Source organism: Schistocerca americana, chromosome 4 (assembly GCF_021461395.2).
Source record: "Schistocerca americana isolate TAMUIC-IGC-003095 chromosome 4, iqSchAmer2.1, whole genome shotgun sequence".
In the NCBI taxonomy this organism is placed as follows: Eukaryota; Metazoa; Arthropoda; class Insecta; order Orthoptera; family Acrididae; genus Schistocerca; species Schistocerca americana.
The window spans coordinates 290,927,657-290,943,144 of NC_060122.1; the positions used below are offsets into that span (position 1 = coordinate 290,927,657).

The 15,488-nt window shown below is 42.4% G+C and overlaps 1 protein-coding gene across 1 annotated transcript in view; it reads left to right on the forward strand.

Moving 5' to 3' along the window:
• Positions 1–15,172, forward strand: part of LOC124613424 (facilitated trehalose transporter Tret1-like) — a 74,743-nt gene extending 59,571 nt beyond the window's left edge. The window contains exon 5 of the mRNA XM_047142127.1: positions 14,902–15,172. Coding sequence (XP_046998083.1) covers positions 14,902–15,172 — 271 coding nt within the window. The remainder of the gene's footprint in view (positions 1–14,901) is intronic.
• The last annotated feature ends 316 nt before the right edge of the window (positions 15,173–15,488 follow it).

Genomic DNA, 15,488 nt, shown 5'->3' on the forward strand with positions numbered 1-15,488 from the left:
ATCTCAAGAAAAATTTAATTCAAACAGACATGTAGATCAGCTATGCCTGAGGTACAAGCAGAAGTTCTGCATTATGTAGGAAGCTGGGGTGCTATTCCAGTACCGGAGAGTCTCGGCAATACTGGTAATTTAAGAAGAGGAAAATTGGCTGAAGGTGTGAATTGAAGTTTATGTTAGAGAGGGCAACAGACAAGGGTAGTCCGTCCAGCTGTGTTACTCACACTTCTACAGTAGTGTAATGGCTAGGGTATCTGCCTTCTAAGCAGGAGACCAGGCTTCAAGTCCTGGGCATGACACAAATTTTAATTCATTTCTTCAGCTCCTGTCATTATTGTTGATTAATTCCTTTGTTCTGACATTCACAAAAATAGCCAACCACTTCTAGCAAACATTACCCACAATATTCACTTTACAATTGAAATTTTCTCTGTTATTACAGAGTTCATCATACATTTCATCTTTATTTAGCTCAAATTCAGACATATTCAAAATACCCAGTAATTCACTGAACTTAATTCCTTTTTTAAAGGAAAATTATTAAAAGGCCAATGTAGGTCAATTCTGACGTATTTATTTAAGTAATAGTGCGAAGTGTTATAGAATTAAATGAAATTATTTGTGTCACTTTCCTAATGTGGCTATGTAAAATATTCAAAGAGTTGTGTGATGTACTTCTAAACTATTTATCATCCATTCTTTGGTATATTTTATCAAGGAGAGCCCATCCTGTACTTAAAATTTCTGTGATACTTAAATCAGAATTTTCTATTACCTTAGAAGCCTGGAGCAGAATATTACCAATACGACAGAAAAAGATGAGATAAACCTCGAGAGTCAAATCTTTTTCAGGCTCATCATTATTGAAAAATTTCTGTAGAACATTAGGACAAACTACAACACTTCTCAAATAATTTTTAATGCTTCCCAATTAAATAACACACTATCTGCTACAGGTGTGAGGAGAAGCCACTTTGTTGGTACCTGTCAGTATTTCATACCACTCTAAATCAACAAATGTAAACAATGACTGTAATATATCTCGTCTTTTGGCTGAACGCATGAGGTGACCATATGGTTTTAATATTATAAACTCAGAATCCACATCCAAGAAAATTCATTTTGTGCACATAATACCTACATTAATTATGGTAACCGTAATTCAGTAATGATACTATTAAGTGATGACAATGTGAGCATATTGAAAGCTTGAATCACAGCAGGATGATTTGGTAAGCAAGTACAATTCCTACGTAACATGCCTGTCATGCAGGGTAGCGTACACTCCAGGGGCTGGAAAAACACGTTTTTCTCCTGTATATTTGCTCCTATTGGAGCTAGGGGGTTAGAAACCCCACAGGGTTGATATTCATGAGGCCTAGTGTTTTGTGCCAAATTTGGTTGAAATTGATCGAGGGGTTCGAAAGTAGTTCCAGACATGAATGTGTACACTCTGCATTAAATACACAGGATGTAACCATTATAAACACAGATGTTTTTATATATGTAATACCTCAATATTTACACACATCAGTGTGTTGGTTGTTTTTCTTTGCATCGAAATCTTCCCACAAACTTTATGACCTGATATTTTCTGCATGGTCGTAACTATCATTAAATGGATTACACCTGTCTGTGTAGACTAACGATTTTGTGTATATGCATCCACATTGCAATACCTGATGTGCTGCTAGTGGGATAATAAGTATTAATGGCTTTCTCTTGCCACATGTAGTTGTTGGCACTAACCAGCCTAAAAACTTGCTACACCTAACAGCTATAGTTGTTAGTCCGCAAATTAAGTAAATATTGATATAATGTTATTCAGTTCACTGTCCTCAGTCATCAGCAGAAATATCTGCACTTATACCCAACACCCTGCATATAACAGATTAGTGGGTCGTCCAACCATGAAGAGACAGGAGACGAATGTCTTGCATTTTCCTTCTCTACTCCAGCTCACAATGAAAAAAAAAAACTCTACATTGATCAGACGACTCAACGCTGTTGTCTGTGTGACAGAAGAGAATATTGTTCATTTCACGAGAAACTGGGGGAATGCAGCAGAGACTTCCCACCCTTCCCACACAAAACGAAATTCAACAAATACAAGCCTGATATCAGCCTGCAGCTGTGTTTCGTCAATTAATCGGCTTTCTTGTGCCAAGTACGATGTTGAGGCAACACATCCAATTGCAAAAAAACAAAATATTTTTCGAAGCGAAAGCAACTGACATTCTCACGCTGGCCAAGTGGCATCGTGGTGTCTCGCCCGTCGAGTTTCATGCAGGAATGGCAAAAACTGTCTTATTCACTTATTATCTGGGTAGGACAGTGGTAGTACAGCGTCCTCTGTCTTCAGTGAGAAGTCTCTGGCTCTGCCCACAATAGCACGAAGCAGGCCGCTGCTCCACTTCCGCGAAAACTACTCATCTCACATGGGAGGATCACCTCTCCTAATGAAAGTCACTGATTGCCTTCTATCGAGAAAGAGGAGCATGAGAGCTCACTATGAGCACAGCTCCCCAGAGTGAAAAACGTAAAATTTTCCTCCCAATCTCATACGTCCAATACTCTCAACAAATACCAGATATACCAGATATAGACTGGGACACTCAGATGTTTAGGACGGGTGGTAGGGACAGAGCATCGAGTGACATTATACTGAGTGCACTATCCGAAAATTACCTCGAGCAATTAAACAGAGAACCGACTCGTGGAGATAACATATTGGACCTACTGATAACAAACAGACCCGAACTTTTCGAATCTGTATGTACAGAACAGGGAATCAGTGATCATAAGGCCGTTGCAGCATCCCTGAATATGGAAGTTAATAGGAATATAAAAAAAGGGAGGAAGGTTTATCTGTTTAGCAAGAGTAATAGAAGGCAGATTTCAGACTACCTAACAGATCAAAACGAAAATTTCTGTTCCGACACTGACAATGTTGAGTGTTTATGGAAAAAGTTCAAGGCAATCGTAAAATGCGTTTTAGACAGGTACGTGCCGAGTAAAACTGTGAGGGACGGGAAAAACCCACCGTGGTACAACAACAAAGTTAGGAAACTACTGCGAAAGCAAAGAGAGCTCCACTCCAAGTTTAAACGCAGCCAAAACCTCTCAGACAAACAGAAGCTAAACGATGTCAAAGTTAGCGTAAGGAGGGCTATGCGTGAAGCGTTCATTGAATTCGAAAGTAAAATTCTATGTACCGACTTGACAGAAAATCCTAGGAAGTTCTGGTCTTACGTTAAATCAGTAAGTGGCTCGAAACAGCATATCCAGACACTACGGAATGATGATGGCATTGAAACAGAGGATGACACGCGTAAAGCTGAAATACTAAACACCTTTTTCCAAAGCTGTTTCACAGAGGAAGACCGCACTGCAGTTCCTTCTCTAAATCCTCGCACAAACGAAAAAATGGCTGACATCGAAATAAGTGTCCAAGGAATAGAAAAGCAACTGGAATCACTCAATAGAGGAAAGTCCACTGGACCTGACGGGATACCAATTCGATTCTACACAGAGTACGCGAAAGAACTTGCCCCCCTTCTAACAGCCGTGTACCGCAAGTCTCTAGAGGAACGGAGGGTTCCAAATGATTGGAAAAGAGCACAGATAGTCCCAGTCTTCAAGAAGGGTCGTCGAGCAGATGCGCAAAACTATAGACCTATATCTCTTACGTCGATCTCTTGTAGAATTTTAGAACATGTTTTTTGCTCGCGTATCATGTCATTTCTGGAAACCCAGAATCTGCTATGTAGGAATCAACATGGATTCCGGAAACAGCGATCGTGTGAGACCCAACTCGCCCTATTTGTTCATGAGACCCAGAAAATATTAGATAGAGGTTCCCGGGTAGATGCTATTTTCGTTGACTTCCGGAAGGCGTTCGATACAGTTCCGCACTGTCGCCTGATAAACAAAGTAAGAGCCTACGGAATATCAGACCAGCTGTGTGGCTGGATTGAAGAGTTTTTAGCGAACAGAACACAGCATGTTGTTATCAATGGAGAGACGTCTACAGACGTTAAAGTAACCTCTGGCGTGCCACAGGGGAGTGTTATGGGACCATTGCTTTTCACAATATATATAAATGACTTAGTAGATAGTGTCGGAAGTTCCATGCGGCTTTTCGCGGATGATGCTGTAGTATACAGAGAAGTTGCTGCATTAGAAAATTGTAGCGAAATACAGGAAGATCTGCAGCGGATAGGCACTTGGTGCAGGGAGTGGCAACTGACCCTTAACATAGACAAATGTAATGTATTGCGAATACATAGAAAGAAGGATCCTTTATTGTATGATTATATGATAGCGGAACAAACACTGGTAGCAGTTACTTCTGTAAAATATCTGGGAGTATGCGTACGGAACGATTTGAAGTGGAATGATCATATAAAATTAATTGTTGGTAAGGCGGGTACCAGGTTGAGATTCATTGGGAGAGTGCTTAGAAAATGTAGTCCATCAACAAAGGAAGTGGCTTACAAAACACTCGTTCGCCCTATACTTGAGTATTGCTCATCAGTGTGGGATCCGTACCAGGTCGGGTTGACGGAGGAGATAGAGAAGATCCAAAGAAGAGCGGCGCGTTTCGTCACAGGGTTATTTGGTAACCGTGATAGCGTTACGGAGATGTTTAACAAACTCAAGTGGCAGACTCTGCAAGAGAGGCGCTCTGCATCGCGGTGTAGCTTGCTCGCCAGGTTTCGAGAGGGTGCGTTTCTGGATGAGGTATCGAATATATTGCTTCCCCCTACTTATACTTCCCGAGGAGATCACGAATGTAAAATTAGAGAGATTAGAGCGCGCACGGAGGCTTTCAGACAGTCGTTCTTCCCGCGAACCATACGCGACTGGAACAGGAAAGGGAGGTAATGACAGTGGCACGTAAAGTGCCCTCCGCCACACACCGTTGGGTGGCTTGCGGAGTATCAATGTAGATGTAGATGTAGATGTAGAAATAGTGACAGAAAAATTAAACAACATCGCTTGACTATGTGTGAAATAATGACAGAATTAAAGGGCGGATGTCTGTGATGGTGATAAAGCTAAATGTTCGTTTGTAGTCAGTAAGGAACTCATATTGAAAACTGACTAAAATTTGCGAAAACCGACATTTCACGACGTATCAAATGTAGGAGAACTTTCCCACGAACATGTTTTTGGGTTTTTCATGAGATCGCGAGTAAACAATTAGGGAACCGCAAGTTATGATATTACAGAGTTTCAAAACTCTTTTTGAGAACGGCAAAACTCTATGGATGATTGCTAATCTGTGCTTTCCTTTTCGTTGTGATGCGGATGTTACAGTCTACTGTACAGAAACGAGGTTGGTAGCGAGAGGTTGGCTTTCTGTGCTGACGGGGAGGCGATACAGCAATCAGTGGTGTCGGGTCACCCCGCCTCGTTCGAGAACCTAAAAAAAGGGCGCCAAAGGTTATTCTTACCTTTTTACTGGACGCAAAAAGAATCTTGTTTGTGGATTTCGTAGAACGTGGAAGACCAATCAGTGAGCGTGAAACCTTAAGGAAGCTGAATTAATCGTTGGTAAGAAATAAAGCAATCTCTTGCCGACCTGGTGCCGCTTTTCTGCACAACTATGCTCGGCCTTGTTCTGCGCTGCAAACACAAGAATTGTCACGTCAATTCAAATGGGACGTTTTGAACATCATCCCTACAGCCCAGATTTGTGGCTTAGTTCCCAACACTTCAACTCCAATGAAATCAAAATGCTGGAGGGGGTATCTGAAAGCTCAGATAGCAAAATTTTATGCAGGGGGAATTTGTCAACTCGTTAAGAGATACGATAAATTTTTATCTAAATGTTGATTACGAAATAAGTAACGTAAAGCTGTATTTCTAAGATTTCTCCAGTTTGCTTTAACTTTTCCATTATTTTAATTATAACCTAATAGTTGGCTATCGTAATTTTACCCCGACTGTCTCGGAAACTCTCGTCTTGGAAAACAGGGCTGTCAATGTCAACGGTCGTCGTTGCGATGACGGAAAATGGCAAAACTCAGGTGTCCAGCCTCTCAATGTAGCTGTGTCGTTTAGAGGCTGTCACTAGATCTCTAACATTATTGATTGGGTTCGCTGAAGATGCAAGTTAACGTTTCATATTTATGTCTGTACTTACTGATACTTTTAGAATATGTAGGAATTGGCAATAATTTGCATGTAGTAACGTCAGGGCGAACTGTTTCGTAGGTTACACTGCTTTCCTGTAGAGTGACTAGATGTAATGGTTGGAAGAAACTTACACATTTGCACTTTTCTACAAAAATATCTCCATGTTTTACAGCAAGGCATCCTGCAGGGAAGAACCTACGTTACTAAATACCACAAATGGTTACTGTGTCTGTGTTGCCGAGTTATAAAACGAGCGTTATGTTCTCACTCGTGCTAATACTTGTCTTCTTGTCTGCTACTGCCGTGACACCTAAAGAGACCAAATTCAAACCATCAGCAGCACCGTCACTTGTTAATAATCATGGAAAGTTATTTGAACATTCTATCATCAAGTATGATCACGCAAGTACGCACTTTTACCAAGTATATCATGGTATTTTCTCCCCATTCCTTGATTAATGTGTCGTCAGCGTTCGAGGCACTTGTAGATTGTGCTGGTACATTTTTCTGGGGGGATGATCCAGTCGATTGACACTAACAATCAACTCACAACAAATTGCAAACATCAGAGAAATCACGAGTCTAATGCTTCGTGCTTCAGTACCTCTGAATGACTTGCATACTCGAAGCAGGGAGTACCATAGCAGCCTTTTGCCCGTGTTGCAATAAGACGAGAAGGTTAACAAACTTTAAGTACTAACCGGTTCTGCTACATTTTCAGGAAACTTTATGGAGGACGTCGTAAGCCACGAAGGAGAAAGGTACAGAAATAAATATTGATCTAGCTTCTTATCAGCTGTCAAGCCAAATTCATAAGTCTACGTTTAAGAGAAAAGCCTTAGTGACAATGTTCCGATATTAGAACATTCAGACATACTTCAATTCATTAGCGAGTCGCAACAATAATACGAGCTCAGTAATAAATACGCGCCACCTACAATGCACACTATGTAAGCGTACATCACTTCGTAACGTGGAAATGACGGCTAGATGTCACGAAAGGCGGATCCGTAAATAAAGGATGAGGCAAAGAGCGTACATCACTTCGTAACGCGGAAATGACGGCTAGATGTCACGAAAGGCGGATCCGTAAATAAAGGATGAGGCAGAGAGCATTTTTCTGTCGTTGGAGAAAGAGGAACAACAGAATAGATCGGTCGGGAGAGCTCGGTGTCTTCTAAGGTGAATCAGTCGTACGATGTCACGGGAGTAACGAAACCACCAGCGGCATTTCAACCCTTTTAAAGCTAACCAAGTCAACTTTTGGTGACGTGATTGTGAAGTAGAAAAGTGAAGGAACAACCATAGCTAAACCAGACCGGTCAGACCGCATATACTGGCGAGCAGGGGCCGTAGGCGATTGCGGAGAGTGGCCGTACAAAAAGCACACGAAATGAACGGAAGGAATCACTCGTAATATCAAAGTGTTATCAGCAGTCAAGTTAGCACAATGACTCCGAGTATGGCGTTAAAGCGAACAGGGTAAAATGGTCGAGCAAATTTCTGCAGTCAGTTTTAAGCGACGCTTGGTGTAAAGTGTGACGCCACTGAATACAGGATGACTGGAAACGAGTGATCTGAAGTGATCAATCACGTTATCCAGTGAGGCAATCCGATGAAACGGTTTGGGTTTGAGTTGGTTAATGTCTGGAGAATGTTACCTGCTATTATGTGTAGTACCAGCAGAGAAGTACGGAGGAAACGGTTTTACGGTACGGCGATGTTTTCCGAAGTTAGGGTGTGACCCCCTTATTGAGCTTAAGAAACCGCTAAATGCGGAAGAATGTGAACATTTTTACAACAGCGTGTACTGCATACGATAGAGGAACAGTCCGGAAACGATGACAATTTGAATCAACTTGACAGTGCACACTGTCATAAAGCAGCAACTGTGAGACAATGATTTGTGGACAACCTGCCAGGGTACAAACTGAACCCAGCGGAAGGCCTCTAAGACGAATTAGAACGCGAGTTTCGCTCCAGATTCCAACGTTCAGCATCACTTCTTTCTGTGTTTTCAGCTGTTGCGGAAGAATGGGTTGCTATTCCTCCCAACTCATTCAGACACCTCATTGACATTGTCCCCCATCATAGTTCAATGCATCACAACGGCGAAGGTCTGACACACTCCATATTAAGGTCTGCTAATAGACGGATAAAGGGTATTAGAAAAAGTGTTTTATCTGTAACAAACGTCAGTAACAGAGACAATGTCACCTGAATGTATCGTGGTTCTTTCTTCCGCTGCTTCCTACACTTATGATTTCATACAATGGTTTATTGAAGCAGGTGGAAATTATCGTATAGTCATCCAGCATTTCCCCGACTATTCCTATATTTTGCATAGTCATTACATTATTACATCCTGGATATCCTAAAGACCTTAGACCTGTATGGCCCTGTTCCATTACAACTCAAAGATGTAACATGGACATTCCCAGCATGGTCGCCATCCCAGCAGTGGGAATACTGATAATTCCACCTGTTATGCAGAATGAGATTTTCACTCTGCAGCGGAGTGTGCGCTGATATGAAACTTCCTGGCAGATTAAAACTGTGTGCCGGACTGAGACTCGAACTCGGGACCTTTGCCTTTCGCGGGCAAGTGCTCAGTTGGTAGAGCACTTGCCCGCGAAAGGCAAAGGTCCCTAGTTCGAGTCTCGGTCCGGCACACAGTTTTCATCTGCCAGGAAGTTTCCACCTGTTATGGGTAGGCAGATCAATATCTGCACCTCCTCGAGCTCCTTAGCAACCACTTTCTGTTCTGCTTTATTCTACCATACTGTAGCCCCGTAAATTATCATTTGTCTTATTACAGAGGTGTAAATCCAGCGCATGGCTCTTGGGTCTCAGATCCCAGTTTTTTCAACAGGCCTTCCTAATATACATAAGAGCACCTTTTGCCTTGGAACAAATATTCTATGTGTGAGGGGTCCATGTTAGTTTCGCATCCAGGATTATTCCTAGGTGCTTCACTATCCCAACTACTGGTAGAATTTCGTCGAAGAGTTTAAGCTCCTCGAGAACAGTACTACAAAAAGCTTACAGGGATTAACACTTAGATTGTGTTTCCTGCACCAATTTTGCACAATGTTGAGTGTACATTGTGCTGGTGTTCTGACAGTATACAAATTTGCTAAGTATTGTTATGACTAAATCGACTTGCGTCCTTGGCAATAGTAGCGTCTAGCATTTAGCTCTTTAATGGTTCATTCACCACTAGGTTCTACCGTAGCAGGGACAAAACCCCACCTTGTAGTGGTGTTGATCACCATTTTCGCATCCATCATGGTGGCTTTTACCTTTCGTCTACTCAGCATGCTCCTAACCCACATACAGATAGTTATCTTTAAGCAATGCTCTTCCACTGCTTAAATCATGGATTCGAAGGTCGTGTTGCTGAAAGCCCCAACAATATCGAGGAAGCTTCAGGGCTCCATTTGATGTGTAGTGCTTTTCCTACCTTCCCAACAAGTTGGTAACCTGCTGTTTTGCATGATTTATATGCGTGTTGGTTTTAATGGGGAGGTTCGCAATTAACCTCCTTTCTTTAACGTGCACCTTAACCAGTTTTGCTAATGTCTTTAGCAGAAAGGTGGACAGACTGATTGGTGTCATGTCCGTGGCCTTAGTATATCAGTTCTCACTGGCTTCAGAAAGAAAATCCGTCTCCTGCTTGTTGACGCTGAATCATAAAGATGCCATCTGGAGGTGGTGACTTGAATGGTTGAGATGTTCCCTCGACCCATTGGATTTTCTAAAGTCCACACATTACTTGATAGACTCCCAACTCCCCCACTGGTTACCTGTAAACCAGTGCCTCACACGGACTGAACCTTGATCTGAATCATCTGTCAATGTGCTAGGGAGAAATGAGTCTTGAGGAGCACTTCCTGCATCTCATGTGCTGACAAAGTGTGCTCAAGAACTTCCCTCCTTATTGTGTCTCTTGGAATTATTGGTACACTAGCGAAGGCTTTGTGAAATCTGGATCTGGTAACTGTAACTGCTACCTCCTCAGACAACATTTTCCAGGATGATTGTTTCGCTTACTTAACAGCAAGATTGTGTTTAGAAAGGACTTCCTGATACTTTGATCGTTGTGCTTTCCTTCTTGCAAAGTTATACAGCCTTCTTACCTACTTTCTTTGCAGTTACAGACTATCATTCCACAGAGGTATGTTTACCTTAGTGCAATTCTCGGTGACTAGACAGTTTTTTTAAAGTATGGCGTTATGATGCCATCCATTACTGCACCTGCCATTTCCTATAAGTCTACTGGATTTCGTATCGGAGTTTTAACTTCAGACAATTTAGGTCTTTCCTATATGAGTACCAGTATGTCTTCCTAGGAGTACTATGGATCATGGTCCGCTTAAGACACACCTATACCACAGATTTAATGCAAATGTGGTCAGGAAAGCTGGGTTCCACTTTAATATGCCACTGTTTGACGTAACGACCCATTATATGCTCCCAAATGTTACGTCAATTACTTCTTCCCTTGTTCTGCCTGAAGCCAGATTTCTCGGTCATATTCAATACCGCTGGATTATTTCCCATAGGTACTCATCTCCGCTGTTGGTGTCACTGATTCGCCACACCAGACTCTGGACACTGGCATCACAACTAGCCAGCAGTTGATCGTTCAGCAGCAAGCGGCTGTCTATCGGTCTCCTGTCTTACTGGGATGGAGGAATACCGTCGTCATAATGAAGGTATGCTGAAGCCAATACAACTTTCTTCCCACTCCCTTCTTCACGATGCTTTATTTTGATGGTCACTAAATCCCTAGAACAGTGGCTCGTCACTGGCATGGATGGAATTCTGTTTTGAACATAAATGCATGTTCTAGTGGTTTTTAGATTTCTCACGTAAATCACCTTACGTCCACTTTCTCCGAGGCCTGACACGCCCCCTCTATACACTTAGGATTCTCGAATCAAGGCCATATCCAACATCTCCCTTTCCTGAAGGCGACAGCTGCCCCATTACTGCACTGTAGGTTTGTCGGCAACACTTCCAGCCGCCAACATGCTGCCACCGTCGCAATTGATCACCCTGACAGTTGGCAGCGAGAAGCATAAATACAGTTTAGGTCTTGCACTGACGTTGCCTTCAGGGATGTTTCTCCAACTCCATTACAAGGCTTTGGTTGTCAGTTCCAATCTTCTGGTCAGTGATGCTCCAGTCCTCTCTCGAGACTTTGTGCTTACGAACGTGTTCCTTCTCTAACGGAGTCTCTAGGGGAATATCCTTGAGTCGTTTTGGAACTCAGACTGATATTTCAGTGGTCTTGAATAATTCCATGAGTGTCTCGATCAGCAACATCTCTTCATCCTTCGAAAATATCTTGGGGATCGTCTCCTTCAGGCGATCCAATGCCCCCATGCTGCGGTTAGGTAATGATAACAAGATGGAAGCCTTGATAGATAACTACCATCCTAAAAACCAAGACTTCAGCACTATATTTCTGATTAACGTTTTTATACCTCAGCTTTTTCTGGATGAATTTGCCCTATGAATTTGATGTAACACACTCCTTCCTCGTTCATTTATTACTTGTCTTAGAACTTGAAGTGTTTGTTTACCCCCTTCACTTTGAGCCATTCCTTTCTAGGCTGTCTTAGGTTCAAGTTCTTTTATTCGCTCCATTTCTTCTTAGGAAGACTTTCCTCACCTTCATTTTCTCTTTGTTCTCTTAGAGGTTTCTGCCTCTGTTCTCTAGACAAGGCGTTGATATTGATATCGTCCAGCTCCTCAGTAACATATTCAGCTCCTGGAACTAGGTCCTCCAATGATCCAGTTGCTGAAACAGCTTCCATCGGCTGAGCGCCCAATGTCTGTCTGTTTGACGTATCTTGAACATAAATTCCTTCAGTTTTTTTGTTTCATACTGTGTTCTCCATTACCGATCCCATATTCATAGCGTATATATCAGTTCACATCAGTGCAGCCACATGCTATTGTAAGGTTAATAACGCAAAGAGGTCGCCTGGTATCCCTGAGGGTCCATTCACGACACATCATAGCGAGTGCCATGCACCCACTGGCATGGAGCCGTTCACACCTTTGATTGGGAGAGTGCTTTCATTCCCCTACTTCTATGCGATACACATTCTCATATGAATAGGTTGGATTAAAAAGGGAGCACTTATCAGCACTCGCTTATGTGAATACCTACGTTCGCGTTTGTTGGGCTCCCTAGATAGAAGCAGAAACACTCATGAGTGGATGGCACCCATTTCCACGAACACCACGCGTTCAGTGACGGTTTCATGCAACATGGATCGCGATGTGTGCGGAAAATGGCAGCTGAAGTCTATAATCATGGAGATACGGTTTCTACTGTATAATGCACTACCGCATCATCTCCTCAAGATCTTGATTCGTGAAGGACGGTCACCCACGACTGTCTACAATATGGACACTTTAACGACATTCGGGATATTGCCCACACCAGTGACGTACCATCGTCTGTTTTCCCACAGCCTTCAGCTCTTACACTAATGCACCTGATGATGTATGATTTGTTCATTAAGAAACTTTAGCATAGACCGAAACTTGCAGTCGCCGGGAGAAAAAATAAGAGCTTCCATTTTCAGCCAGTGTTACAGTGCTGCTCACAATAACCGAAACTTGTCCGGCTGTCATATCTCACCCAGGCACGAAAAGTGATACAAGCTGAAAAACGGCAATTTTTAATTTTTGTCACCGAAAAAAAAAACATGATGTGCCCCACTGTGCACGAGAAACATCACATCTCTATCTCGCAATTTGTCTACTTCAGGGCCGATGTTTCAGCTTTGTTTTAGGCTAATTCATGATGCGACACGGCAACAGCGTCACTTCACTGTTGCTATTGGGACATGTGCGTGGGCCCTTCACGAAGAGCGGCACATTCTGAGTTGTGAAACCTTTCGTGTGTATGGTAAGTTGAATGTAATCGTCAATATCATTGATTATTACGATGTCATGGTTATACAGTGTTCGCTTCTTACATTACAATGTCCTTCATACATGTACGCAAGTCTGAAGGTACAGACACTGTTCTGACGATTACAGCAGTTGCAAAAATTACAAAATTTCGTGCGTTGACACGTAGAAGAATAAAATTGGACATTTGTGCCATAAAGATGGTTCGTACTGAATCCGTTTTCTCGAAGAAAAGTATCCTTACATTATATACGGCCATTTGTGATTCTATGTTTTCGTAAACTGTGTTCCTTAAATTGCATCTAATTGATGTTCCTTGATAAGTTGCATTAATTTTCGTAAATTAAAATTTTGCATTTTGCATTTTTCTAATACAACAATTTATTTCGGTATGGAAAAACGCCAAAAGTATTACATGATGTGGCATAACAAAAACAAAATAGTTTTCAGAAAATCAAGAAAAGGGGCACAATTCAAAGAATTAATTAATAATTACCTGATAACACTTCACAATCGACGAGAGGGGAACTACATGTCCCTATTACTGTTGTATCGATACAATGGAATTTACTGGCAAAATTTCATATTTAAATATAAAGTACGCTTATACTATTTCGCTATAACTTTTATAGAATAATTTACGTTATTTATCTCAAGTTGTGCATTTTTCAGTTGTGTCATTGTTCTTTACAGGGTGCAAAATTATTGTTATGTCATCGCTTTGCCCTGCGTGCGCTGCGTTTCTGGCTAAATACGATTACCCTAAAAGAATATGGAAACTAAATTTCTGGATAACCCTCGTTGTATACCTAGCGAGATCACGCCATTGTAAGGCACTGTATTTGTATTAGGGACGACGCCTGTATACAGTTTCAAGTTTTCTGCAATTCCCCTAAATCGGTTAAGGTGAATGTAGAAATGGTTTCTTGGAAAGGTTTGACCGATTTCCACCCATCTTTCCCAAATCAAGTTTAAAATGCAGCTACTCACAAACGTCCAGTATGGGCTGTAATTATCGTATGGCAGCAAAAATTGGTAGCTATGCTAATGCGGTAATGCGAAACAGATTTATGCTGGAAAAAAATTAGTTCCACTTTTGCCCATCAAGTAAAAATCTGGCACTGTGAACCCAAAAATACAGACAGCGCAACTTCCCGATTATTGATGAAATTCTCGTGACACCGCACCAGCAGTAACACTAGCCGGGTTGTTTGCTGCTTCGTCAATTACAGCAATGACAACCCCTTCCCCCTCCAGATGCAACTCCAAGCTCAATTGTGTTTTGGTATTTCTTTATCGTCTGACATCCGGCCTCTCCAATGACCTTTCAGTCCCAATATTCTGCCAATGCAGCACTGTAATTGCTGCCGTCCACATAAAACAGTTACACTAACAGAGCATTGTGTCTCTTCTTGATAGTCGTACTGTTCATTCACGCTATGACTTATCAAGTGACTGTGAGAATATCATATTGACATACAAACAGTGTACAGCGCCAGATTAGCATCTGGCAGCCAAAACTGGAACTAATGTTTTTCCAGCGTAAAGCAGTTCCACATCACCGCATCGGCACATGTACCCAGCTTCTCTGCCAGACAATAATTACAGCCCAAACTGGACCTCTGTGATCAGCTGCACATTAATTACAAACACCCAGTACAATGTCGTCGCCGTCGACGGGATGCTGAACTCTGTTCATCCTTCTGGCTACGGAGAGCTGAAGCTGGTTAAATTCGGCTGATCGCAGAGTGGGTACTCTCCTTGTAAGAAACGAATAGCTGTATGGTACAGTAACTCGTGAGTAAATGCGGGGTGTTCACACAGCGGCGCTGACGAGCCTCATGAGCGGCATGGTGTACGGCTGGCCGTCGCCCATTCTGCCACAGCTGCAGCAGCCGGGTTCATGGCTGCTGCTGACGAGGCCTTCCGGATCGTCTCGTGCGTCACCATCTCGTCTATGCTCCCCGTCATGGCCATGCCCGTCATCGCCGACGTCGTCGGCCGCAAGCTGCCGCTGATCGCCTCAGGGCTGCCGGTGTTTGCATCCTGGCTCATGGTCTGTGCTGCATTTAAAACCTCCATTCAGTTCTGTTGAACTCAAACAGCACTTCATGTTTTAACAAAAATATCCTTTTATGGAGTTGAACCGCATTTGGAATTTTAGTGTAAGGTGATCAATTTTAAAAACAGCTTAATTATTTTAGAGTTAAGTTTGAATCATTACACGTTATACACCGTAGTGACAAAAGTAATGCGACACCTCCTAATATCGTAGCGGAGCACATCAACATGGTCTGGTCTCAACAAGTCGTTGGAAGCCCCCTCAGAAATACTGAGCCATGCTACCCCTGTAGTCATCCGTAATTGCGAAAGTGTTGCCATTGAGGATTTTGAGCACAAACTGACGTCTC